We start from the raw sequence: 26,755 nt of genomic DNA, 5'->3' as shown, positions 1-26,755 counted from the left end.
GAAAGCGCCGGCCACCGCATCCAGGAGGGAGCGCTGACCACCGCATCCAGGAGAGCACCGGCCACCGCATCCAAGAGAGAGCACCAACCACTGCATCCAGGAGAGCACCGGCCGCCGCATCCAGGAGAGATCGTTGACCACCGCATCCAGGAGAGCACCGGCCACCGCATCCAGGAGAGAGCACCAACCACCGCATCCAGGAGAGAGCACCAACCACCGCATCCAGGAGAGAGCGCTGACCACAGCATCCAGGAGAGCGCTGACCACTGCATCCAGGAGAGCGCCGACTACCGCATCCAGGAGAGAGCACCGACCACCGCATCCAGGAGAGAGCACCGACCACCGCATCCAGGAGAGAGCACCAACCACCGCATCCAGGAGAGAGCACCAACCACCGCATTCAGGAGAGAGCACCAACCACCGCATCCAGGAGAGCACCAACCACCGCATCCAGGAGAGCACCGACCACCGCATCCAGGAGAGCACCGACCACCGCATCCAGGAGAGCACTGACCACCGCATCCAGGAGAGCACTGACCACCGCATCCAGGAGAGCACCAACCACTGCATCCAGGAGAGCGCTGACTACCGCATCCAGGAGAGAGCACCAACCACTGCATCCAGGAGAGCGCTGACCACCGCATCCAGGAGAGAGCACCAACCACCGCATCCAAGAGAGCAACAACAACCGCATCCAGGAGAGAGCACCAACCACTGCATCCAGGAGAGCGCTGACCACCGCATCCAGGAGAGAGCACCAACCACCGCATCCAGGAGAGCACCAGTCACCGCATCCAGGAGAGAGCACCAACCACCGCATCCAGGAGAGCGCTGACCACCGCATCCAGGAGAGCACCGGCCACTGCTTCCAGGAGAGAGCACCGGCCACTGCTTCCAGGAGAGAGCACCATCCACCACATCCAGGAGAGAGCACCAACCACCACATCCAGGAGAGAGCACCAACAACCACATCCAGGAGAGAGCACCAACCACCGCATCCAGGAGAGAGCACCAACAACCACATCCAGGAGAGAGCACCAACAACCACATCCAGGAGAGAGCACCGGCCACTGCTTCCAGGAGAGAGCACCATCCACCACATCCAGGAGAGAGCACCAACCACCGCATCCAGGAGAGAGCACCAACCACCGCATCCAGGAGAGAGCACCAACCACCGCATCCAGGAGAGAGCACCAACCACCGCATCCAGGAGAGAGCACCAACCACCGCATCCAGGAGAGAGCACCAACCACCGCATCCAGGAGAGAGCACCAACCACCGCATCCAGGAGAGAACACCAACCACCGCATCCAGGAGAGAGCACCAACCACCGCATCCAGGAGAGAGCACCAACCACCGCATCCAGGAGAGAACACCAACCTCCACATTCCAGGAGAGCGCTGGCCACCGCATCCAGGAGAGAGCACCAACCACCGCATCCAGGAGAGAGCACCAACCACCGCATCCAGGAGAGCGCTGACCACAGCATCCAGGAGAGCACTGACCACAGCATCCAGGAGAGCACTGACCACAGCATCCAGGAGAGCACCGACCACCGCATCAAGGAGAGCACCGACCACCGCATCCAGGAGAGCACCAACCACTGCATCCAGGAGAGCACCGACCACCGCATCCAAGAGAGCACCGACCACCGCATCCAGGAGAGAGCACCGACCACCGCATCCAAGAGAGCACTGGTCACCACATCCAGGAGAGAGCACCAACTACCACATCCAGGAGAGAGCACCAACCACCGCATTCATGAGAGCGCCGACCACCGCATCCAGGAGAGCACTGACCACCGCATACAGGAGAGCACCAACCACTGCATCCAGGAGAGCGCTGACCACCGCATCCAGGAGAGAGCACCAACCACCGCATCCAAGAGAGCACCAGTCACCGCATCCAGGAGAGAGCACCAACCACCGCATCCAGGAGAGCGCTGACCACCGCATCCAGGAGAGCACTGGCCACTGCTTCCAGGAGAGAGCACCAACCACCGCATCCAGGAGAGAGCACCAACCACCGCATCCAGGAGAGAGCACCAACCACCGCATCCAGGAGAGAGCACCAACCACCGCATCCAGGAGAGAGCACCAACCACCGCATCCAGGAGAGAGCACCAACCTCCACATTCCAGGAGAGAGCACCAACCTCCACATTCCAGGAGAGCGCTGGCCACTGCATCCAGGAAAGCACCGGCCACAACATCCAGGAGAGAGCACCAACTTCCGCATCCAGGAGAGCGCTGACCACCGCATCCAGGAGAGCGCTGACCATCGCATCCAGGAGAGCGCCGACCACCGCATCCAGGAGAGCACCGACCACCGCATCCAGGAGAGCACTGACCACCGCATCCAGGAGAGCACCGACCACCGCATCCAGGAGAGCGCCGACCACCGCATCCAGGAGAGCACCGACCACCGCATCCAGGAGAGCACCGACCACCGCATCCAGGAGAGCACCGGCCACCGCTTCCAGGAGAGAGCACCAACCACCGCATCCAGGAGAGAGCACCAACCACCGCATCCAGGAGAGGGCTGACCACCGCATCCAGGAGAGCGCCGACCACCGCATCCAGGAGAGCGCCGACCACCGCATCCAGGAGAGCGCCGACCACCGCATCCAGGAGGGCCACCAGTGCCTTCCACACCCACTCCTCAGATGGAGACAGGGGTCACCAGTGCCTTCCATCTTCTCAAATCCACAACCAGCTACTTTGTCTTAATCACATTTAAATACAGATGATCCTCCTCACACCATATGACAAAGTTCTTCACCACAGTCCTATACTCAGTCTCTTTCCCATCCCTGATAAATCCCACCACCGCAGAGTTATCGGAAAACTTCTGAAGATGGCAAGATGCTGTCTGGTAGCTGAACTCAGTGGTATAGACAGTAAAGATAAAGGAGAGAGAACTGTCCCCTGTGGAACCCCAATATTTCTGACCAAACTATCCAACACACAGTCTTGCAAACGCACATACTGCAGTCTTGCGGTCAGGTACGTAGTCTACAATCCATGACACAAAGGGGACATCAACCTGCTAGCTTCTCGCCCAGGAGAGATGACCTGATGGTATCAAAAGCACAGGAGATGTAAAAAAACACGACCCTTGTAGTGCTCGCTGGCTTATCCAGGTGTACATATATGCCATTTAGCATGAAGATGATAGCACCCTCAACTCCAAAGCTGGTAGCCGAACCATATTTTAAATGAGTCTAAATATGTACTGCCCACGGGCCGTAGCTGATGTGTAGAGATGTTCTCGGGCGTGTTCAGAATCCCACGTTCCTGATCCTGCCGGGAAGCCGACACACCGCTAATCACAGGCAGTGAGACATTTCCAGATCTGTGCTGATCACTGCCTGTGATTAGCGGGGTGCAGTGTCGGCTTCCTGGCGGGATTGGGCACGTGGGATACCGAACACGCCCGAGAACATCTCTACTGATGTGAAACAAATCTCTCCAAAGTCTTCTACTGGAGTTAAAAGACGTCACAGTGACTATGGAGGAAGAGGACGGAACATGACGGGGGGTTACTGGGTGTAAATAGAAAATAAGATCTTATTACCTCCTCTGCTGTAACTTTCAGCAATGTCTGCTCTCTCCTTCCTCACGACTCACGCAGAACTTCCTATTTATAACCTGACATCACTTCCTATCTCTAGGTGTCATAGAGACTTCCTGTGTGTGCCTGACATCACTTCCTGTCTCTAGGTGTCATAGAGACTTCCTGTGTGTGCCTGACATCACTTCCTGTGTGTGCCAGACATCACTTCCTGTCTCTAGGTGTCATAGAGACTTCCTGTGTGTACGTTTCCTCAGTATAAGCGAGATCACTCTCTTGTGGAGATGATAGGAACTGCGGTCATTAAGGATGTGCTCTGGCGTGTTCGCAAGCTGCACGTGGAGAGCCCGCCAGGAAGTCGGCAATGCGCTGCGCTAATCACAGGCAGTGAGACATTTCCCGATCTCTGCAGCCGTACATTGGGAAATGTCTCACTGCTTGTGATTAGCGCTGTGCAGTGCTGACTTCCTGGCGGGCTCGGCACGTGCAGCTTACGAACACGCCAGAGCTCATCCTTAGCGGTCATCATTCATTCTTTCGGTCAGCCCCATTACAGTATGGTGAATTGTGTGTTCCACTTGGTATAAGTGAGATCATCACTATAGATGGTGGGGACAGCTAGAACAGTGGGGGGGTAGTTGATGGGGACAGGCAGTACAGTGGGGGTAGTTGATGGTGGGGACGGGCAGTACAGTGGGGGGTAGTTGATGGTGGGGACAGGCAGTACAGTGGGGGGTTGTTGATGGGGACAGGCAGTACAGTGGGGGTAGTTGTTGGTGGGGACAGGCAGTACAGTGGGGGTAGTTGATGGTGGGGACAGGCGGTACAGTGGGGGGTTGTTGATGAGGACAGGCAGTACAGTGGGGGTAGTTGTTGGTGGGGACAGGCAGTACAGTGGGGGTAGTTGATGGTGGGGACAGGCAGTACAGTGGGGGGTTGTTGATGGGGACAGGCAGTACAGTGGGGGTAGTTGATGGTGGGGACAGGCAGTACAGTGGGAGGTTGTTGATGGGGACAGGCAGTACAGTGGGGGTAGTTGATGGTGGGGACAGGCAGTACAGTGGGGGTAGTTGATGGTGGGGACAGGCAGTACAGTGGGGGTAGTTGATGGTGGGGACAGGCAGTACAGTGGGGGTAGTTGATGGTGGGGACAGGCAGTACAGTGGGGGCAGTTGTTGATGGTGGGATCAGAGAGTACAGTGGGGGGTTGTTGATGGGGACAGGCAGTACAGTGGGGGTAGTTGATGGTGGGGACAGGCAGTACAGTGGGGGGTTGTTGATGGGGACAGGCAGTACAGTGGGGATAGTTGTTGGTGGGGACAGGCAGTACAGTGGGGGTAGTTGATGGTAGGGACAGGCAGTACAGTGGGGGGTTGTTGATGGGGACAGGCAGTACAGTGGGGGGTTGTTGATGGGGACAGGCAGTACAGTGGGGGTAGTTGATGGTGGGGACAGGCAGTACAGTGGGAGGTTGTTGATGGGGACAGGCAGTACAGTGGGGGTAGTTGATGGTGGGGACAGGCAGTACAGTGGGGGTAGTTGATGGTGGGGACAGGCAGTACAGTGGGGGTAGTTGATGGTGGGGACAGGCAGTACAGTGGGGGCAGTTGTTGAGGTGGGATCAGAGAGTACAGTGGGGGGTTGTTGATGGGGACAGGCAGTACAGTGGGGGTAGTTGATGGTGGGGACAGGCAGTACAGTGGGGGGTTGTTGATGGGGACAGGCAGTACAGTGGGGGGTTGTTGATGGGGACAGGCAGTACAGTGGGGGTAGTTGATGGTGAGGACAAGCAGTACTGTGGGGGTAGTTGATGGTGGGGACAGGCAGTACAGTGGGCGGTTGTTGATGGTGGAAACAGAGAGTACAGTGGGGGGTTGTTGATGGGATCAGGCAGTACAGTGTGGGTAGTTGTTGGTGGGGACAGGCAGTACAGTGGGGGTAGTTGATGGTGGGGACAGGCGGTACAGTGGGGGGTTGTTGATGAGGACAGGCAGTACAGTGGGGGTAGTTGTTGGTGGGGACAGGCAGTACAGTGGGGGGTTGTTGATGAGGACAGGCAGTACAGTGGGGGTAGTTGATGGTGGGGACAGGCAGTACAGTGGGGGTAGTTGTTGGTGGGGACAGGCAGTACAGTGGGGGTAGTTGATGGTAGGGACAGGCAGTACAGTGGGGGGTTGTTGATGGGGACAGGCAGTACAGTGGGGGGTTGTTGATGGGGACAGGCAGTACAGTGGGGGTAGTTGATGGTGGGGACAGGCAGTACAGTGGGAGGTTGTTGATGGGGACAGGCAGTACAGTGGGGGTAGTTGATGGTGGGGACAGGCAGTACAGTGGGGGGTTGTTGATGGGGACAGGCAGTACAGTGGGGGTAGTTGATGGTGGGGACAGGCAGTACAGTGGGAGGTTGTTGATGGGGACAGGCAGTACAGTGGGGGTAGTTGATGGTGGGGACAGGCAGTACAGTGGGGGCGGTTGTTGATGGTGGGAACAGAGAGTACAGTGGGGGGTTGTTGATGGGGACAGGCAGTACAGTGGGGGTAGTTGATGGTGGGGACAGGCAGTACAGTGGGGGGTTGTTGATGGGGACAGGCAGTACAGTGGGGGTAGTTGATGGTGGGGACAGGCAGTACAGTGGGGGTAGTTGATGGTGGGGACAGCCAGTACAGTGGGGACAGTTGATGGTGGGGACAGGCAGTACAGTGGGGACAGTTGTTGGTGGGGACAGGCATTACAGTTGGGGCAGTTGATGGTGGGGACAGGCAGTACAGTGGGAACAGTTGTTGGTGGGGACAGGCATTACAGTGGGGGCAGTTGATGGTGGGGACTAGGGATGAGCCGAACACCCCCCTGTTCGGTTCGCACCAGAACATGCGAACAGGAAAAAAATTCGTTCGAACACGCGAACGCCGTTAAAGTCTATGGGACACGAACATGAATAATCAAAAGTGCTAATTTTAAAGGCTAATATGCAAGTTATTGTCATAAAAAGTGTTTGGGGACCCGGGTCCTCCCCCAGGGGACATGAATCAATGCAAAAAAAAGTTTTAAAAACGGCCGTTTTTTCAGGAGCAGTGATTTTAATAATGCTTAAAGTCAAACAATAAAAGTGTAATATCCCTTTAAATTTCATACCTGGGGGGTGTCTATAGTATGCCTGTAAAGGGGCGCATGTTTCCTGTGTTTAGAACAGTCTGACAGCAAAATGACATTTGGAAGGAAAAAACTCATTTAAAACTACCGCGGCTATTGCATTGCCGACAATACACATAGAAGTTCATTGATAAAAACGGCATGGGAATTCCCCACAGGGCAACCCCGAACCAAAATTAAAAAAAAAAAATGATGTGGGAGTCCCCCTAAATTCCATACAAGGCCCTTCAGGTCTGGTATGGATATTAAGGGGAACCCCAGCCAAAATTTAAAAAAAAAATTGACGTGGGGTTCCCCCTAAATTCCATACCAGACCCTTCAGGTCTGGTATGGATTTTAAGGGGAACCCCGCGCCAAAAAAAAAAAAAAAAAACGGCATGGGGTCCCCCTAAAAATCCATACCAGACCCTTATCCGAGCACGCAACCTGGCAGGCCGCAGGAAAAGAGGGGGGGACGAGAGTGCGGCCCCCCCCCCCCTCCTGAACCGTACCAGGCCACATGCCCTCAACATTGGGAGGGTGCTTTGGGGTAGCCCCCCAAAACACCTTGTCCCCATGTTGATGAAGACAAGGGCCTCATCCCCACAACCCTGGCCGGTGGTTGTGGGGGTCTGCGGGCGGGGGGCTTATCGGAATCTGGAAGCCCCCTTTAACAAGGGGACCCCCAGATCCCGGCCCCCCCCCTGTGTGAAATGGTAAGGGGGTACAAAAGTACCCCTACCATTTCACTAAAAAACTGTCAAAAATGTTAAAAATGACAAGAGACAGTTTTTGACAATTCCTTTATTTAAATGCTTCTTCTTTCTTCTTTCATCTTCTTCTTCTTCTGGTTCTTCTGGCTCTTCTGGTTCTTCCTCCGGCGTTCTCGTCCAGCATCTTCTCCGCGGCGTCTTCTATCTTCTTCTCCTCGGGCCGCTCCGCACCCATGGCATGAGGGGGGAGGCTCCCGCTCTTCTCTTCATCTTCTTCTCATCTTCTTCTCTTCTTCATCTTCTTCTTCATCTTCTTCTTCTTCTTCCTTCTTCTCTTCTTCCTGTCTTCTCCGGGCCGCTCCGCAGCCATGCTGTGGCATGGAGGGAGGCTCCCGCTGTGTGACGGCGTCTCTTCGTCTGACGGTTCTTAAATAACGGGGGGCGGGGCCACCCGGTGACCCCGCCCCCCTCTGACGCACGGTGACATGACGGGACTTCCCTGTGGCATTCCCCGTGACGTCACAGGGAAGTCCCTCAAGTCACCGTGCGTCAGAGGGGGGCGGGGTCACCGGATGGCCCCGCCCCCCGTTATTTAAGAACCGTCAGACGAAGAGACGCCGTCACACAGCGGGAGCCTCCCTCCATGCCACAGCATGGCTGCGGAGCGGCCCGGAGAAGACAGGAAGAAGAGAAGAAGGAAGAAGAAGAAGAAGAAGATGAAGAAGAAGATGAAGAAGAAGATGAAGAAGAGAAGAAGATGAAGAGAAGAGCGGGAGCCTCCCCCCTCATGCCATGGGTGCGGAGCGGCCCGAGGAGAAGAAGATAGAAGACGCCGCGGAGAAGATGCTGGACGAGAACGCCGGAGGAAGAACCAGAAGAGCCAGAAGAACCAGAAGAAGAAGAAGAAGATGAAGGAAGAAAGAAGAAGCATTTAAATAAAGGAATTGTCAAAAACTGTCTCTTGTCATTTTTAACATTTTTGACAGTTTTCTAGTGAAATGGTAGGGGTAAGTACCCCCTTACCATTTCACACAGGGGGGGGGCCGGGATCTGGGGGTCCCCTTGTTAAAGGGGGCTTCCAGATTCCGATAAGCCCCCCGCCCGCAGACCCCCACAACCACCGGCCACGGTTGTGAGGATGAGGCCCTTGTCCTCATCAACATGGGGACAAGGTGTTTTGGGGGGCTACCCCAAAGCACCCTCCCAATGTTGAGGGCATGTGGCCTGGTACGGTTCAGGAGGGGGGGGGGGGCCGCACTCTCGTCCCCCCCTCTTTTCCTGCGGCCTGCCAGGTTGCGTGCTCGGATAAGGGTCTGGTATGGATTTTTAGGGGGACCCCATGCCGTTTTTTTTTTTTTTTTTTGGCGCGGGGTTCCCCTTAAAATCCATACCAGACCTGAGGGGTCTGGTATGGAATTTAGGGGGAACCCCACGTCAATTTTTTTTTTAAATTTTGGCTGGGGTTCCCCTTAATATCCATACCAGACCTGAAGGGCCTTGTATGGAATTTAGGGGGACCCCCACATCATTTTTTTTTTTTTATTTTGGTTCGGGGTTGCCCTGTGGGGAATTCCCATGCCGTTTTTATCAATGAACTTCTATGTGTATTGTCGGCAATGCAATAGCCGCGGTAGTTTTAAATGAGTTTTTTCCTTCCAAATGTCATTTTGCTGTCAGACTGTTCTAAACACAGGAAACATGCGCCCCTTTACAGGCATACTATAGACACCCCCCAGGTATGAAATTTAAAGGGATATTACACTTTTATTGTTTGACTTTAAGCATTAATAAAATCACTGCTCCTGAAAAAACGTCCGTTTTTAAAACTTTTTTTTGCATTGATCCATGTCCCCTGGGGCAGGACCCGGGTCCCCAAACACTTTTTATGACAATAACTTGCATATAAGCCTTTAAAATTAGCACTTTTGATTTCTCCCATAGACTTTTAAAGGGTGTTCCGCGGCATTCGAATTTGCCGCGAACACCCCAAATTGTTCGCTGTTCGGCGAACTTGCGAACAGCCAATGTTCGAGTAGAACATGAGTTCGACTCGAACTCGAAGCTCATCCCTAGTGGGGACAGGCAGTACAGTGGGGACAGTTGTTGGTGGGGACAGGCATTACAGTGGGGGCAGTTGATGGTGGGGACAGGCAGTACAGTGGGGACAGTTGTTGGTGGGGACAGGCATTACAGTGGGGGCAGTTGATGGTGGGGACAGGCAGTACAGTGGGGACAGTTGTTGGTGGGGACAGGCATTACAGTTGGGTGTAGTTGATGGTGGGAACAGAGAGTACAGTGGGGACAGGCATTACAGTGGGGGCAGTTGATGGTGGGAACAGAGAGTACAGTGGGGGCAGTTGATGGTGGGGACAGGCATTACAGTTGGGTGTAGTTGATGGTGGGAACAGAGAGTACAGTGGGGACAGGCATTACAGTGGGGGTAGTTGATGGTGGGTACAGGCAGTACGGTGGGGACAGTTGTTGGTGGGGACAGGCATTACAGTGGGGGCAGTTGTTGGCGGGGACAGGCATTACAGTTGGGGCAGTTGATGATGGGGACAGGCAGTACAGTGGGGACAGTTGTTGGTGGGGACAGGCATTACAGTGGGGGCAGTTGTTGGTGGGCACAGGCATTACAGTTGGGGCAGTTGATGATGGGGACAGGCAGTACAGTGGGGACAGTTGTTGGTGGGGACAGGCAGTACAGTGGGGGCAGTTGATGGTGGGGACAGGCATTACAGTGGGGGCAGTTGTTGGTGGGGACAGGCATTACAGTTAGGGCAGTTGATGATGGGGACAGGCAGTACAGTGGAGGTAGTTGATGGTGGGGAGAGGCATTACAGTGGGGGTAGTTGATGGTGGGGACAGACAGTACAGTGGGGGCCTTTCCTTTCACCCCTTCTCCTTTTTTCTTTAGTTTTTTTCTTTGGAGGAGCAATCCACATTCTGTTCATCCGGACCTCACCCATGTGGAGGACTGTCACCAACAGCCCCTAAGGTGACACATCCAAACACTTCCTCCACAACTTGGTCATAGAGACAATCCAACATAAACACATAGAATAGGCTTGGAGTCCATGTTCTGCTCATCATGGACCTCACCTGTGTGGAACAACTTCTCATCTGGGGATCTCTGATTGTCCCAATCAATCTATAAAGGTGACAAATCTACATATTTTCTCCACAACTTGGTCAGCACAGAGACAACCCAACAGGGACACGTGGAGAAAGACTTCTCATGTCGTTGATTTAAATATCTTTACTGAGCACCATGTACACTATGGTTGTTTTTATGGTAGCCCTAATCAATCTGTAAGGTGGCACCTCTACACATTTTCTCCACAACATGGTAAAAACAGAATAACCCAACAGAAACACAAAGAGAAAGGCTTGGAATCTGTGTTCTGCTCATAATGGACCTCACATGTGTGGAGGAACCTCTCATCTGGGGATCTGTGATATTCTCAATCTGTAAGGTGAGATCTTCACATTTCCTCCACAACTTGGTCAGTAGAGACAAGCCAACAGTAACACAGAGAAAGGCTTGGGGTCCATGCTCTGCTCATCATGGACCTCATATGTGTGAAGGAACCTCTCATCTGGTGATCTATGATATTCCCAATCAATCTGTAAGGTGACATCTTCACATTTCCTCCACAACTTGGACAGTACAGAGACAACCCAACAGAAACACAAAGAGAAAGGCTTGGAGTCCATGCTCTGCTCATCATGGATCTCACATGTGTGGAGGAACCTCTCATCTGGGCATCTGTGATATTCCCAATCAATCTGTAAGGTGACATCTTCACATTTCCTCCACAACTTGGTCAGTAGAGACAAGCCAACAGAAACACAAAGAGAAAGGCTTGGGGTCCATGCTCTGCTCATCATGGACCTCATATGTGTGAAGGAACCTCTCATCTGGTGATCTATGATATTCCCAATCAATCTGTAAGGTGACATCTTCACATTTCCTCCACAACTTGGTCAGTACAGAGACAACTCAACAGAAACACATGGGGAAAGTCTTGTAGGAACCTTAGACCCCATACACACTATTAGATTTTCTGCAGATTTTTGTCTTTAGATTTACCAAAACCATATAATATGAGGTCACACCTTAAAAGTTTCAATTGGTATGCCATCAGGCAGGCCCTTGTACTATATGGTTTTGTTAAATCTGAAGGCAAAAATCTGCAGAAAATCGAATAGTGTGTATGGGGTCTTACACAACTCACTGATTGAAAGAACACAGCATTACAGTATATTGTATCTTTATTTGTTCCATATTAAGAAATTTGCTTTTTTTTAAGTCTGTGTTTTTGATCGGGTTCATATGAAATGTTACATCAGGAAAGTTCACATCTACGACGTTCAACCAGCAGATGACCTCCTACGAGCCGATGTCGCTCTCTACACAAGATGATAGCCTAACCGCAACACCGAGCGTCTCACCCGTGTGAAATTTCTGATGTTTGGCAAGTTCTGATTTCCGTGGATAACATTTCTCACACTCGGAGCAGGAAAAAGGCTTTTGCCTTGTGTGGCATATCTGATGTTCCGTAAGATGGGACTTCTGTGAGAAATATTTCCCGCACTCTGGACAGGAATACGGCTTCTCCCCCGTGTGAGATCTCTGATGTCTGGCAACTTGTGATTTTCTTGCAAAACGTTTCCCGCACTGAGGGCAGGAATACGGCTTCACACCCGTATGGCATTTCAGATGTTCAGAAAGATGGGGCTTCTGTGAAAAACATTTCCCGCACTCAGGGCAGGAATACGGCTTCTCGCCAGTGTGGGACCTTTTATGTGTGACAAGTTCTGATATCTGTGAAAAGCATTTCCCGCACTCTGGGCAGGAATACGGCTTCTCCCCCGTGTGAGACCTTTGATGTGTCTGGAGAAGTTGTTTACGCGCAAAACGTTTCCCGCACTCGGGACAGGAATACGGCTTCTCCCCCGTGTGAGACCTCTCATGTGTTGTGAGAAATTGTTTACGGACAAAACATTTCCCGCACTCGGGGCAGGAATACGGCTTCAAACCCGTGTGCAATCTCTGATGTACAGAAAGATACGACTTCCGCGAGAAACATTTCCCGCACTCAGGGCAGGAATACGGCTTCTCACCCTTGTGGGTTCTGTGATGTGTGACCAGTTCTGAGTTTGTAAGAAAACATTTACCGCACTCAGGACAGCAATGAAGCGTCTTACCAGTGTGCAATCTTTGATGGACACTAAGATGATATTTACGTAGAAAACATTCCCCACACATAGGGCAGGAATGGGTCATCTCTCCCGTGTGAGATCTCTGATGTACGGAAAGAGTTGATTCAGAGCTAAAACTTTCCCCACATTCAGGACAGGAAAGTTTCTTCTCCCCCTGAATTGCGGCACCATCCCTCACAGTACGAGATTGCTCAGAGGGATTCCATGGTCCATCCACACTGTGAAGGCCACCATCCATAGAGGAGCTCATTGTCTTCTCTCCGGCACCATCGCTCACGGTACGAGGTTGCTCAGAGGGATTCCATGGTCTATCCACACTGTGAAGTCCACCATCCATAGAGAAGCTCATTGTCTTCTCTCCAGAACAATCTCCTGTGATGTCCTCATCTTCCATTCTACAACCTGGAGATAAAGTGAGAAGATCCTTTGAGGGTTTCTCCATGGCTTGTCCTGGAAAAAATATAAAAACATCATCAATAGATATGAGAGGGTTCGTTCACTTCCATCAAGATTCCAAAAAAGGGTCTTTGGACTTCCTCGCAGATCACTTCTATGTTCATGAGCCTTGTAAAATATGAGGGACTCAATGGGGGCTGAAAGATGAATGCTGTTTGTACAATTACAAGCCTAGGCAGTCGGTCTTGTGATCCCGGCTCCCTGCTATAGAGGAGGATCAGAGTTCAGACTGGCAGACCCTCTCCCTTCATCATGGATTAAGTCGTCAAAGGCCGAGGCTTCTGATATTGAGCAGCACTGGATGGAACATTTTCTCCAGGAAAGACCAGTGAGTTCCTCTCTCTGATAGTTCTTATTTCCTCAGCCCAACAAGGCTGTACACAGAGATTTCTGGTAATATATAGCTATAGGACTGCTTGAAGAAGAGGGACCAACCTAAGAAAGGCCCGACCTGTGTTATCATATCTGAGCTGATGTAACAAAGAGAAGGGAGCTTATCTGAGAGAAAGGAGGAAGATCGAATTCATATCAAAACAGGGCGGTGACCATTCTAATACTATCATTTTCTGATTTCACTCCCACCCTCTTTTTGGACCAATCAGCGTGCAGTAACAGAGAAGACAATAGAAGAATATATTATGACCCACCTGTGCTGATCTCTGTAGGAGTGTCCTCCTCTACGAATGTCCTCATCATTCCAGCCTCCTCCGTATATTGCTGATCATCCCTCACATACGTCTCTTCTTCTTCTTTAATCTCAACTTTTATATCTGTCAGATCTTCACCCTAATTACACAAAATAACAAAAATAGACCAATCACTATATTAATATATATATATAATGTTATATAGATTTAGGGGTTCTCATCCATTTTATCCACCTGATGATGGTGAGGGATGGTGTGATCTTCCTGTGTGGAATCCCGGGAATACAGAGGATGAGGACATCTCTCTGGTGGGTTCCTGGTATTAGGTGGCTCCACCATATCCTTGTGTCCTTCTGAAAACTCCTTTATCACCGCATGCTCTTCATCCTCCTCTGTAAATTCTTCTTTTACAACAATATTATTCTTGAAGTTTTCATTCTGAAAGATATAATAAAACATTTATTTTAACAAACACACTTGTGTATAAATCAGAACTACCAATAATGATCAATAATCTACCTGATGATGGTGAGGGATGGTGTGACCTTCCTGTGTGGAATCCCGGGAATACAGAGGACGGGGACATCTCTCTGGTGGGTTCCCATTACTGGATCCATCTGTAGGAAACACACACACTGACTGAATACATTGTTTCTATGTGTTTATCAGATGATGGGGGATCTAGGTGGACCCTCCGTACTGCTCTCTCCTTTACAATAAAGTCTCCTCTTACCCGGTGATGTGAGGGGCGGCTGATTGTCCATCATGACGTCCTTGTAGAGATCCTTGTGTCCTTCTAAATACTCCCACTCCTCCATGGAGAAATAGACAGTGACATCCTGACACCTTATAGGAACCTGACACACACAATGATACAGTCACCATCCAGACACATCCCTTGTCTGTTACTGGATAATGTCCCAGAATTCCCAGAATCCTCCTCACCTCTCCTGTCAGCAGCTCCATCATCTTCTTGGTGACTTCTAGAATCTTCTCCATGTTGTGTCTCTCAGGTTTTAGGGAGTCACATGGAGGCACTGTGATGGTCATATGATCACCTGACTTCACAAGAGGAAATCTCTGTATTGGGGAACCAATAGGAATATCATGTTAGAATCCCAGAATCCTCCTCACCTCTCCGGTCAGGTCTATGTTTTATTAATAGAGATAAGAGTGATGTCATGTGACCTCCCAGAATCCTCCTCACCTCTCCGGTCAGGTCTGTGTTTTATTAATAGAGATGAGAGTGATGTCATGTGACCTCCCAGAATCCTCCTCACCTCTCCGGTCAGGTCTGTGTTTTATTAATAGAGATGAGAGTGATGTCATGTGACCTCCCAGAATCCTCCTCACCTCTCCGGTCAGGTCTGTGTTTTATTAACAGAGATAAGAGTGATGTCATGTGACCTCCCAGAATCCTCCTCACCTCTCCGGTCAGGTCTGTGTTTTATTAATAGAGATAAGAGTGATGTCATGTGACCTCCCAGAATCCTCCTCACCTCTCCGGTCAGGTCTGTGTTTTATTAATAGAGATAAGAGTGATGTCATGTGACCTCCCAGAATCCTCCTCACCTCTCCGGTCAGGTCTGTGTTTTATTAATAGAGATAAGAGTGATGTCATGTGACCTCCCAGAATCCTCCTCACCTCTCCGGTCAGGTCTGTGTTTTATTAATAGAGATAAGAGTGATGTCATGTGACCTCCCAGAATCCTCCTCACCTCTCCGGTCAGGTCTGTGTTTTATTAATAGAGATAAGAGTGATGTCATGTGACCTCCCAGAATCCTCCTCACCTCTCCAGTCAGGTCTGTTTTATTAATAGAGATAAGATGATGTCATGTGACCTCCCAGAATCCTCCTCACCTCTCCGGTCAGGTCTGTGTTTTATTAATAGAGATAAGAGTGATGTCATGTGACCTCCCAGAATCCTCCTCACCTCTCCGGTCAGGTCTGTGTTTTATTAATAGAGATAAGAGTGATGTCATGTGACCTCCCAGAATCCTCCTCACCTCTCCGGTCTGTGTTTTATTAATAGAGATAAGAGTGATGTCATGTGATCTCCCAGAATCCTCCTCACCTCTCCGGTCTGTGTTTTATTAATAGAGATAAGAGTGATGTCATGTGACCTCCCAGAATCCTCCTCACCTCTCCGGTCTGTGTTTTATTAATAGAGATAAGAGTGATGTCATGTGACCTTCCAGAATCCTCCTCACCTCTCCGGTCAGGTCTGTGTTTTATTAATAGAGATAAGAGTGATGTCATGTGACCTCCCAGAATCCTCCTCACCTCTCCGGTCAGGTCTGTGTTTTATTAATAGAGATAAGAGTGATGTCATGTGACCTCCCAGAATCCTCCTCACCTCTCCGGTCAGGTCTGTGTTTTATTAATAGAGATAAGAGTGATGTCATGTGACCTCCCAGAATCCTCCTCACCTCTCCGGTCAGGTCTGTGTTTTATTAATAGAGATAAGAGTGATGTCATGTGATCTCCCAGAATCCTCCTCACCTCTCCGGTCAGGTCTGTGTTTTATTAATAGAGATAAGAGTGATGTCATGTGATCTCCCAGAATCCTCCTCACCTCTCCGGTCAGGTCTGTGTTTTATTAATAGAGATAAGAGTGATGTCATGTGACCTCCCAGAATCCTCCTCACCTCTCCGGTCAGCAGGTAGATGATCTCCAGGGTGAGGTTTAGTATCCTCTCAGTCATGTGACTCCGGTCCTCCTCCATCCTCATTCAGACCGTCATTTGATCTATACAGGTACGGATGATAATAGATAATGAAGATATTGAATTTTCTGCCCCTGAAGGGGTTAATCTAGGTCTCCACACTATATATGTGTATCATCATCTGCTGGAGATAAAAGACATCACAGTGACTATGGAGGAAGAGGACGGACATGACGGGGGGGGGGGTTACTGGGTGTAAAAAGAAAATAAGATCTTATTACCTCCTCTGCTTCCACTTCCAGCGATGCTTCCCCTCTACTTTCTCACAACTCACCCGGAACTTCCTATTTATACCTGACATCACTTCCTGCTTTCCATAGAGACTTCCTGTCTCTATGGTAGAAGTGAGAAGATCACCACCTTGTGGAGATCAGTGGAACTGCACCCCCGAGAAACATCTCGTAGTGTGAACATGGCCTTGTGCTGTGTGTGTATGTACTGTATATCCTTATAGATGGGGTCATCTCCACTCCCACCAAGGGGGAGAGAAATATATTACTGCCTAGTCCAATCTTTCTCAGCCAGGGTTCCTCCAAAGGTCTCTAGGGGTTCCTTGAGCAATGAACAACTGACATCAATGATCTGTAAGAGGGGCAGTTTTCTCACTGATGATAATGTAAGGATGCCTTTCTCCCACTGACCACTGATATAAGAGGGTCCTTCTCCCATTGGTCATCAATGTAAGGGACCACTATACTGACCACTTATGGAAGAGGATCCTTCTCCCTTCGGTCACCAATGAAAGGGACCACTATACTGACCACTGGTAGAAGAGGATCCTTCTCTCTTTGGTCACCAATGTAAGGGACCACTATACTGACCACTAATATAAGGGGGTCCTTCTCTCATTGGTCACCATTATATGGGATCGCTACACCAACCACAGATATAAGGAGGTTCTTCTGCTATTGGTCATCAATATAAGGGACCACTATACTGACCACTGATAGAAGAGGATCCTTCTCCTATTGGTCACCAATGTAAGGGAGCACTATACTGTCCACTGAGATAAGGGGGTCTTTCTCCCATTGGTCACCAATGTAAGGGACTGCTACACTGATATAAGGCGGTCCTTCTCCTATTGGTCACCAATGTAAGGGGCCACTACACTGACTGCTGATATAAGGAGGTTCTGAGTTTTGTGTTTGAACCAAAGTACTGCTTGGTCTAAACATGCAAATGAAATGGTTTCTGATGTATGCATAAGATAGTTGGTTATCTAAGTACAGATCTTGGTGGGATTTCTGATCCTGTGGGGACAGGGTGACTCAAAAGCTTTCTAGATACTTGCTGGACACATCCCCAGATTAGCGTTTACAAGCTGTAGCTTCCACTAGGCCTATGAGCTAATCATTTTGAGTGATTCCTCTTAGTGGGATACATTTTCAGCAACAGGTCAGCCTAGTATTGTCAAATTTCCTTCTCTCCATGGAAGATGTTCTCATTATGGCCTCAACTGTGAAAAGAAATTTCTTATCTGGGAATCTGTGATTGTCCCAATAAATTTGTAAGGTGGCACATCCACACATTTCCTCCACAACTTGGTCGGCGCAGAGACAACCAACAGAAACACATTGAGATAGGCTTGGAGTCCATGTTCTGCTTATCATGACCTCTCCTGTGTGGAAGAACTTATCTGGGGATCTGTGATTGTCTCAATCAATCTGTAAGGTCACATTTCCTCCACAAAGTGGTTAGCATAGAGACAACACAACAGAGCCACACACAGTAAGGCTTGCAGTGCATGTTCTGATTGTTATGACCTTACTTATGTGGAGGAAATGCGGTAATCTGCAATTGTCCCATTGAATCTTTAAGATGACACATCTACACATTTACGTCACAAAGTGGTCAGCATAAAGACAACCCAATATAGACACGTGGAGAAAGGCTTGCAGTCCATGTTCTGCTCATTATTACCTCATTAATGTGGAGGAGTGTCACAAACAAACCCTATTGTGACATCCACACATTTCCTCCACAACTTGGTCAGAACAGAGACAACCCGAGGAAGATAAATGGATAAAGGCATGGAGTCCATATTCTGCCCATCATGACCTCACCTGTATGGAGGAACTTCTCATCTGGAGATCCATGATTGTCCCAGTCAATCTGTAAGGTGCCACATCTACACATTTCCTCAACAAAGTGGTCTCCATATAGATGACCCAACAGAGAAACATGCAGAAAGGTTTGTAGTCCATGTTCTGCTCATCATGACCTCACCTGTGTGGAGGAACTTCTCATCTGGGGATCTTTGATTGTACTAATCAATCTGTAAGGTGACACATCTACACATGTCCTCCAGAACATGGTCAGCATAGAGACAACCCAATCGAGACACATTGAAAAGGCTTGTAAGAACCCTACACAGCTCATGTCATTGACTGAATAATCTTATCTGAGCATTGTGTACACTATGGGGGTTCGTTTTCCAAAATGGTGGAGTGAATCGTTGTCATGGAGCTTGGTTGATGCTGGACCCCAGAGAAGACTCAAAGAAAAGGAATTGTGAGTACGAGATTTGCACAAATTTTATTAGTGACCAAAGTCTCTTATCTTACCATGATATCAACTCTAAATTGATAGTATTATTATATTATAAACATGATGAGTGCTTTGGCCTCAGTCCGAGTGTCTCTACTCACCATCTTCTAGAGGAGAAGTAGAAATCTACATCATAGAGACAAGTGACACAAGAGTCGTTAAATACAACATGACTGTTTATTAAAGTAGACATAGACCACGACTGATGTATAGTTTGCTCTGTACAATGTGCTATCACAGACGATCACCATGTTTTCTTCCATATTTGTGCTGCTGATCTCCTTCGGTGTCTTTCAGTCAATTCCTCTCTACATACACTACAATATCAGCTGCATGTCATTGTCCTGAAACAGCTTCCAGATGGTGACATTGGTGGACCATTCCTACCCATTGTGTGTCAGCATGATTCCTCGCAGTCCCCACCAACCCTATTGGTTGAACTAGATAGGCTTGTGCCTTTTTTCAACCAGATTAACTATGTAACTTTTTGACAGGATGACAATGCAGAGGATCAACTGGGGGCCAGGCAAAGTGCTTTGTCATCCCATAACAGGAAGTGCCAGAACTAGACCATCCCCTCTGTCTGATACGGTAAGCAATTGTCCACATCGCCTTAATGTTTTTTTTTTAGTTTTAGTTAGAATGTGGAAGGACTAGAACCGTTTATGGCGTGGGTGCTTAAGCTGTGGCCCTCCAGAACTACAAGTCCTATGAGGCATTGCAAGGCTGACAATTACAAGCATGACCCCCAAAGGCAGAGGCATGATGGGAATTCTAGTTCCGCAACAGCTGGAGGGCCACAGGTTGAGCACTTATGGTTTTACTGCTATCCAGGGCTTCTATATGGACATCTTTCCATACTACTTCAGTGTTTGACCTCCCACTGATTCACCATTAAAAACAGTAGGATAGGCCTTCTCGTGATGGAACAGGCGTCAACTGAACATAGTATTGAGGACCGTGAGGGTGAGGGTCACTGTTCTGATGAGGAAAGAATGGGTATACATTCATGGAGAAATGTAGACTGCTTTGGGTGGCCCCAATAGGGGTAAAACCTATTTTACCACCCTCACTCCAACTAGGCCGCCATCTTTGTATAGTTCACCATCTGGCTTCTAGAGCTCAGGTCTCCACACTACGGCCCTCCAGTTGTTCAGGAACTACAATTCCCATCATGCTAAGTCATGTCTGTGAATGTCAGTGTTTTAAAATAAAAAATAAAAATTGCAGTGCAGTGATGAAATAAAAATAATGGCTAATAGTGATCAGTCCAATAAAGTTGTTCCAACAGATAATGTAAGAAAACAGTCCTTTGCAGTTGTGTTTCAAAAGTGGTAGACGACTGATTACCCAAAGTGCACCTTCCACCATGACAAGCTAGATAGCTAGACTCCACATTATAGGAGTCCACATTATAGAAGTCCACATTATAGGAGTCTAGCAGGACATGGAGGTAAGCAGGGCAATGTTGATACAAGCCATGCTGGTTAATCCCTCTCTCTCTTGCTTGTGGATAAGGTGCAAAAAAAGAAGAAAATTTGCCACATGGTATAAGACCGCAGTGGTTTATTGAAAATATAAAATGTCACAAGTCCAACAAGGTATGGATAGAATAATCCTGGATAAAAATCAATCTGCAGGTCGCAATACAAACTAGCGCGGTGTAACTGAGCATAAACTCCAGCCTACTAGTTTTGTCATAACTGACGCATAAACTCCAGCCTACTAGTTTTGTCATAACTGACGCATAAACTCCAGCCTACTAGTTTTGTCATAACTGACGCATAAACTCCAGCCTACTAGTTTCGTCATAACTGACGCATAAACTCCAGCCTACTAGTTTCGTCATAACTGACGTCATCGGGAGAGTTTTACAATTTCTCATGGGTATGTGTAGTTCCGCAACAGCTGGAGGGCCGTAGTTTTGGAGATCCCTGGTTCTAGAGGAATAAAAACGACCTCCACTTTATTGCCTGGATTCATTCGTGAATAACGCCCCCTACTGTCCTCTGTCCCCTTAACTAATCTCCCTTGCTTACCGTTGGTTTAATTTACTTGTGTTTTCTATTGTTTGCTGTACTCATGATTATGATTTATCAGTGATTTGTATGACACCATGCCTGATGAAGGAAACAAAGGGGTCTACTTATAAAAAAACGTACTGGATGAATGTCACAAGCATTCACCCAGCCATCATGAATTCTGACCATGCTCACTCGATATCCTATGATGGTCAGCTCCATCTATCCTCAATCAAGGAAAAAAAATGCATTATGGCCACTAGATGGAGCTGGTGATCATAGGAAATCAACATATAAGGCAAAATACAGCTGTGATTGCTGGGTGAATACTTATGACATTCGTCCAACAATTTTCTTTTGTTTATAAATGGACCCCTAAGGCTTTGTGAAAGCTTACACCACAAAATATACTCAACCAATGAACGGTAATGATATATTTTTTTTCTACGGCTATCAATAGCTAACACTATACAAAACTTCACTGATGTGATTACTGAACTGTTTTTTCAGATTACGAAGATCAGCCATGGAGTTCTCTGAGGTCTAAATATCAAGGTTTGCTTCTTCCCCACATGAGATCTTAGATGTACAGCAAAATATGAATCATATAGAAGACATTTCCCGCACTCGGGACGCCGATACGCCTTTGGTGGTTGAGTGGGATCTCCTCTTGTGTACGGTAAGATTGGACTTCAGTGAATAACATTTCCCGCACTCAGAACAACAATACGGCTTCTCCCCCGTGTGAGTCCTCAGATGTCTGATAAGTTCTGATTTCTGTGCAAAGCTTCTTTTGCACTCAGAACAGGGATGCGGCCTCTGCCCCATGTGACATTTCAGGTGTTTGGAAAGATAGGACTTGTCTGAAAAACGTTTCCCGCACTGAGGACAGGAATATGGTTTCTCCCCCGTGTGTGTCCTCTGATGTGTGACAAGTGTTGATTTATTCAGATAACACTGCCCACATTCAGCACACGAATACGGCTTCTTGCCCGTGTGACATATTTGATGTCTGATATGTTGGGATCTCCACAGAAAACTTTTCCCGCATTCGGAGCAGGAATACGGCTTCTCGCCTGTGTGAGATTTCTGATGTATGGAAAGATAGGACACATCTGAAAAGCGCTTCCCGCACTCAGGGCAGGGATATGGCTTCTCCCCCGTATGAGACCTCTGATGTTTAGTGAGATCTCCTTTACGGAGAAAACATTTTCCGCACTCAGAACAGGAATACGGCTTCTCGCCTGTGTGAGATTTCTGATGTATGGAAAAATAGGACTCATCTGAAAAGCTTTTCCCACACTCAGAACACGAATACGGCTTCTCCCCTGTGTGAGTCCTCTGATGTTTAGTTAGCCCTACTTTACGTAGAAAACTTTTCCCGCACTCAGGACATGAATACGGCTTTTCACCTGTATGAGATTTTTTATGCACGTTAACACTGGATTTAAAACGAAAATGCTTCCCGCACTCATTACAGGAAAACTTCTTATCTTTTGGAAGGACGGCACCGTCCCTCACAGTCTGAGGTTCCTCAGAATAAGAGGAACAAGATGGTCTGGCACCGTCCCTCACAGTCTGAGGTTCCTCAGGATAAGAGGAATACGATGGTCCGGCACCGTCCCTCACAGTCTGAGGTTCCTCAGGATAAGAGGAATGCGATGGTCCGGCACCGTCCCTCACAGTCTGAGGTTCCTCAGTATAAGAGGAATACGATGGTCCGGCACCGTCCTTCACAGTCTGAGGTTCCTCAGAATAAGAGGAACAAGATGGTCTGGCACTGTCCCTCACAGTCTGAGGTTCCTCAGGATAAGAGGAATACGATGGTCCGGCACCGTCCCTCACAGTCTGAGGTTCCTCAGGATAAGAGGAATACGATGGTCCGGCACCGTCCCTCACAGTCTGAGGTTCTTCAGGATAAGAGGATGGACCATCCACACTGTGGGGTATCGGATGGACATTTTTTGGAAGGACGGCATTGTTCCTCACAGTCTGAGGTTTCTCAAGATAAGAGGAACATGATGGTCCAGCCCCGTTCCTCACAGTCTGAGGTTCCTCAGGATAAGAGGAATACGATGATTCAGCACTGTCCCTCACAGTCTGAGGTTCCTCAGGATAAGAGAAATATGATGGTCCATCTACACTGTGTGGTGAGATGTCTTCTTCATCTTCTTCATTACAGTCTGGAGACAAAGTGAGACAATCCTCTGAGGTTTTCCTCATCTCCCGTCCATCTACTAAAATAGAAATACAAAGATTATTACTAGACATGAGCAGATTGGTTCCCCTAAACCAGGACTCCGCCCACATCAGGCAGCTTTGTCTCTGAGGATCTTACAATTCCCCCCTCAAGGTAACTAGTAAATGGGTCCTCTGATCTCCTACCAGTTCATTTCTTTATTCATGGACCTTAGTCAGAGAGTGAGGAAACAACGAGAACTGTCTTTTATAGGAGTGATAGTGATGAGGAGATTATAGGACGAGTGTCCCCTCCCCCTCTATCACTCATTGCCATCTTCCCAATACAAGAAGTCCTGCACTTCCTTATTTAGTCCATGATTTAGTCATGAATAACAGCAGGGCTGAGCCCCACCAGAGGTCAGAGAGTGAGGATGGGGGGAGAACAACCAAGATGAAGACTGGACTGATCCTGAAGACCACCATCATTGGGTTATTGACTCCTCCCTCATTATCACTTTCTGTTTAAGGTCTTAAAGTTGGAGGATGTTATCACATTATTATCAACATGCAAGAGTCTGTGCTCCAATCAAATGTTAGAATTTCTATGAATAAAAATGTATATTTTATCATTTCTAACAGTTTGATCTCTGGGACCAAATTTCAAACAGGTCAAAGGACAGTGTTGACCATCGGAAGAGGCAGAAAGAATTTGGTCTGCAAACAAGCATGCGTACAGAACAATTTGGTCTGCTCGGATACAAAAATATTTTATCCTTACTAAATATTTCATTGCCGGATTTTTAATATTACTATGGTTTGTTTATTAGTAATCACCATTATTAGAAATATGTGTGTGTTATAATGTAGCCATAATCAAATAGTAAATGAAGTATATAAATAATTTTTTATCTATGTATATCATCAATATTTTAATAAGTCAGCTTAATTCATTCTTGTAGATATTTTTTTTGTATTGGAGACACTGTTGCCCTTCGATCGATTAAGCAATTGATATAGCTGACTAAATTAATCGTTCAGACATTCCCTGACACAAATCATCAGATATAAAATGTCCAGCTGGTAGGAAATGGGTGTAACAAAAGAGAATACATATTATGTGTATATATAGCAGAGGGGGGAGAGCAGAAGTCAGGAGTATGTAATTTACAACATAGAGTATATAGTACAGGGGTCAAGAGTATGTAATGTACAACATAGAGTATAAAGGGCAGGGGTCAGGAGTATGTAATGTACAACATAGAGTATATAGTGCAGGGGTCAGGAGTATGTAATGTACAACATAGAGTATTTAGTGCAGGGGTCAGGAGTATGTAATGTACAACATAGAGTATATAGAGCAGGAGTCAGAAGTATGTAATGTACAACAGAGTATATAGTGCAGGGGTCAGGAGTATGTAATGTACAACATAGAGTATATAGTGCAGGGGTCAGGAGTATGTAATGTACAACATAGAGTATATAGTGCAGGGGTCAGGAGTATGTAATGTACAACATAGAGTATATAGAGCAGGAGTCAGAAGTATGTAATGTACAACAGAGTATATAGTGCAGGGGTCAGGAGTATGTAATGTACAACATAGAGTATATAGAGCAGGAGTCAGAAGTATGTAATGTACAACAGAGTATATAGTGCAGGGGTCAGGAGTATGTAATGTACAACATAGAGTATAAGATACAACAATCAGGCCTATGTAATGTTTACTGGTCAGGACTATGTAATTTTACAGCAAAGTGCAATGATCAGGGGTAAGTCCATGTGTTGATGTTTGGTGATCAGTGTCCTTACTTTGGGTCATTGATAGCTTACTTATCTACAGAAAGTTGCAGAGATTCAACACAACTGCCCCCCATCTCCTGAGACTGCACTAGATCTAGAACTATGCATGCAGAGATTCACAAGTCTCAGGATCCACAGGATCGCCACACCCAGCTGCTGGCAAATAACAGAGCAAATAGTCCAGAAAGACTTGTTTTGTCAGAGATCTTGCTAGACCCGGGCGGGGGGGCAGGACATCCAAGGCACATGCCCTAAGTTCATAGGTTGAGGAATACCTATGGTGAAAATCAACATTTTGCTGCCAGCTGAACCCCAGAATCTCCATAAATCCAGTCTAGATACATAAATTGTGTCTGCAGGACAGAGAAGGAAGATTATCCGAGAGAAATACAGGAATACAGGACGGGGAACACAGCTCAGGAAAGTGACCAGGGGATTACAGGCTGATATCACCCAGTCCTTGCCCTACTCTGGACCAATCAGTGAGCAGTATGGATGGAGGAATGTATTTAGTGTTAATGACCCACCTGTGCTGATCTCTGTAGGAGTGTCCTCCTCTATAAATGTCCCCGTTATTCCATCCTCCTCCATAGACTGCTGATCATCCCTCACATACCTCTCTTCTTCTTCTGCTTTAACCTCAAATTTCATATCGATTGGATCTCCACTCTAAATCAAGAGAAGGGTTGGAAATATAAGCTCTAATGATGTGAGACCACAAAGACAAATATACTTTCATGTTCTGGATGCTCCGTTCCACTAACCTTGTTATGGTGAAGGATGGTGTGATCTTCCTGTGTGGAATCCCGGGAATACAGAGGACGGGGACATCTCTCTGGTGGGTTTCCGTAGCTGGATGACTCCACCATGGTGTCCTGGTACAGATCTTTGTGTCCTTTTCTAATGTCTGATTCCTTCATCACCCCATCCTTATGCTTCCTTTCTTTTATCTCTTCTTTAACAACAACTTTAGGATCTCTCAGGTTTCCACTCTGAATATATAATAAAAATGACATCAATAGTAACAATGCAGATAATGTACAGATCCTAATGATACTATCAGTGATTGTTCCTCATCTACCTGATGATGGTGAGGGATGGTGTGACCTTCCTGTTTGGAATCCCGGGAATGCAGAGGACGGGGACATCTCTCTGGTGGGTTCCCATTACTGGATCCATCTGTAGGAAACACACACACTGACTGAATACATTGTTTCTATGTGTTTATCAGATGATGGGGGATCTAGGTGGACCCTCCGTACTGCTCTCTCCTTTACAATAAAGTCTCCTCTTACCCGGTGATGTGAGGGGCGGCTGATTGTCCATCATGACGTCCTTGTAGAGATCCTTGTGTCCTTCTAAATACTCCCACTCCTCCATGGAGAAATAGACAGTGACATCCTGACACCTTATAGGAACCTGACACACACAATGATACAGTCACCATCCAGACACATCCCTTGTCTGTTACTGGATAATGTCCCAGAATTCCCAGAATCCTCCTCACCTCTCCTGTCAGCAGCTCAGACATCTTTCTGATAATGTGCCAAATCTTTTGTCTGTTGCGGTCTCTAAATTTTAGGGAGCGATATTGAGGCACTTTGATGGTCATATAATCCCCATACTTCACAAGAGGAAAACTCTGTATTGAGAAACCAATAAGAGTGATGTCATGTGACCTCCCAGAATCCTCCTCACCTCTCCGGTCAGGTCTGTGTTTTATTAATAGAGATAAGAG

The 26,755-nt window shown here is 47.9% G+C and overlaps 1 protein-coding gene across 1 annotated transcript in view; it reads right to left on the bottom strand.

Annotated features, from left to right (window-relative positions):
• Positions 1–11,671: 11,671 nt before the first annotated feature.
• The window catches only part of LOC141106805 (uncharacterized), a 156,837-nt gene continuing 141,753 nt past the window's right edge, over positions 11,672–26,755 (bottom strand). Inside the window, exons 14-19 of the mRNA XM_073597732.1 lie at positions 26,525–26,659; positions 26,099–26,191; positions 25,782–26,009; positions 25,545–25,686; positions 22,210–23,275; positions 11,672–12,636 (exon numbers count right to left, since the gene is read on the bottom strand). Of these exons, the coding sequence (XP_073453833.1) occupies positions 11,808–12,636; positions 22,210–23,275; positions 25,545–25,686; positions 25,782–26,009; positions 26,099–26,191; positions 26,525–26,659 (2,493 nt within the window). The 3' untranslated portion in view covers positions 11,672–11,807. The remainder of the gene's footprint in view (positions 12,637–22,209; positions 23,276–25,544; positions 25,687–25,781; positions 26,010–26,098; positions 26,192–26,524; positions 26,660–26,755) is intronic.

Source organism: Aquarana catesbeiana, linkage group LG08, assembly GCF_042186555.1.
Source record: "Aquarana catesbeiana isolate 2022-GZ linkage group LG08, ASM4218655v1, whole genome shotgun sequence".
Lineage (NCBI taxonomy): Eukaryota > Metazoa > Chordata > Amphibia > Anura > Ranidae > Aquarana > Aquarana catesbeiana.
The sequence above is the reverse complement of the archived record's forward strand: the minus strand, read 5'-3'. Positions and strand labels throughout refer to the sequence as shown.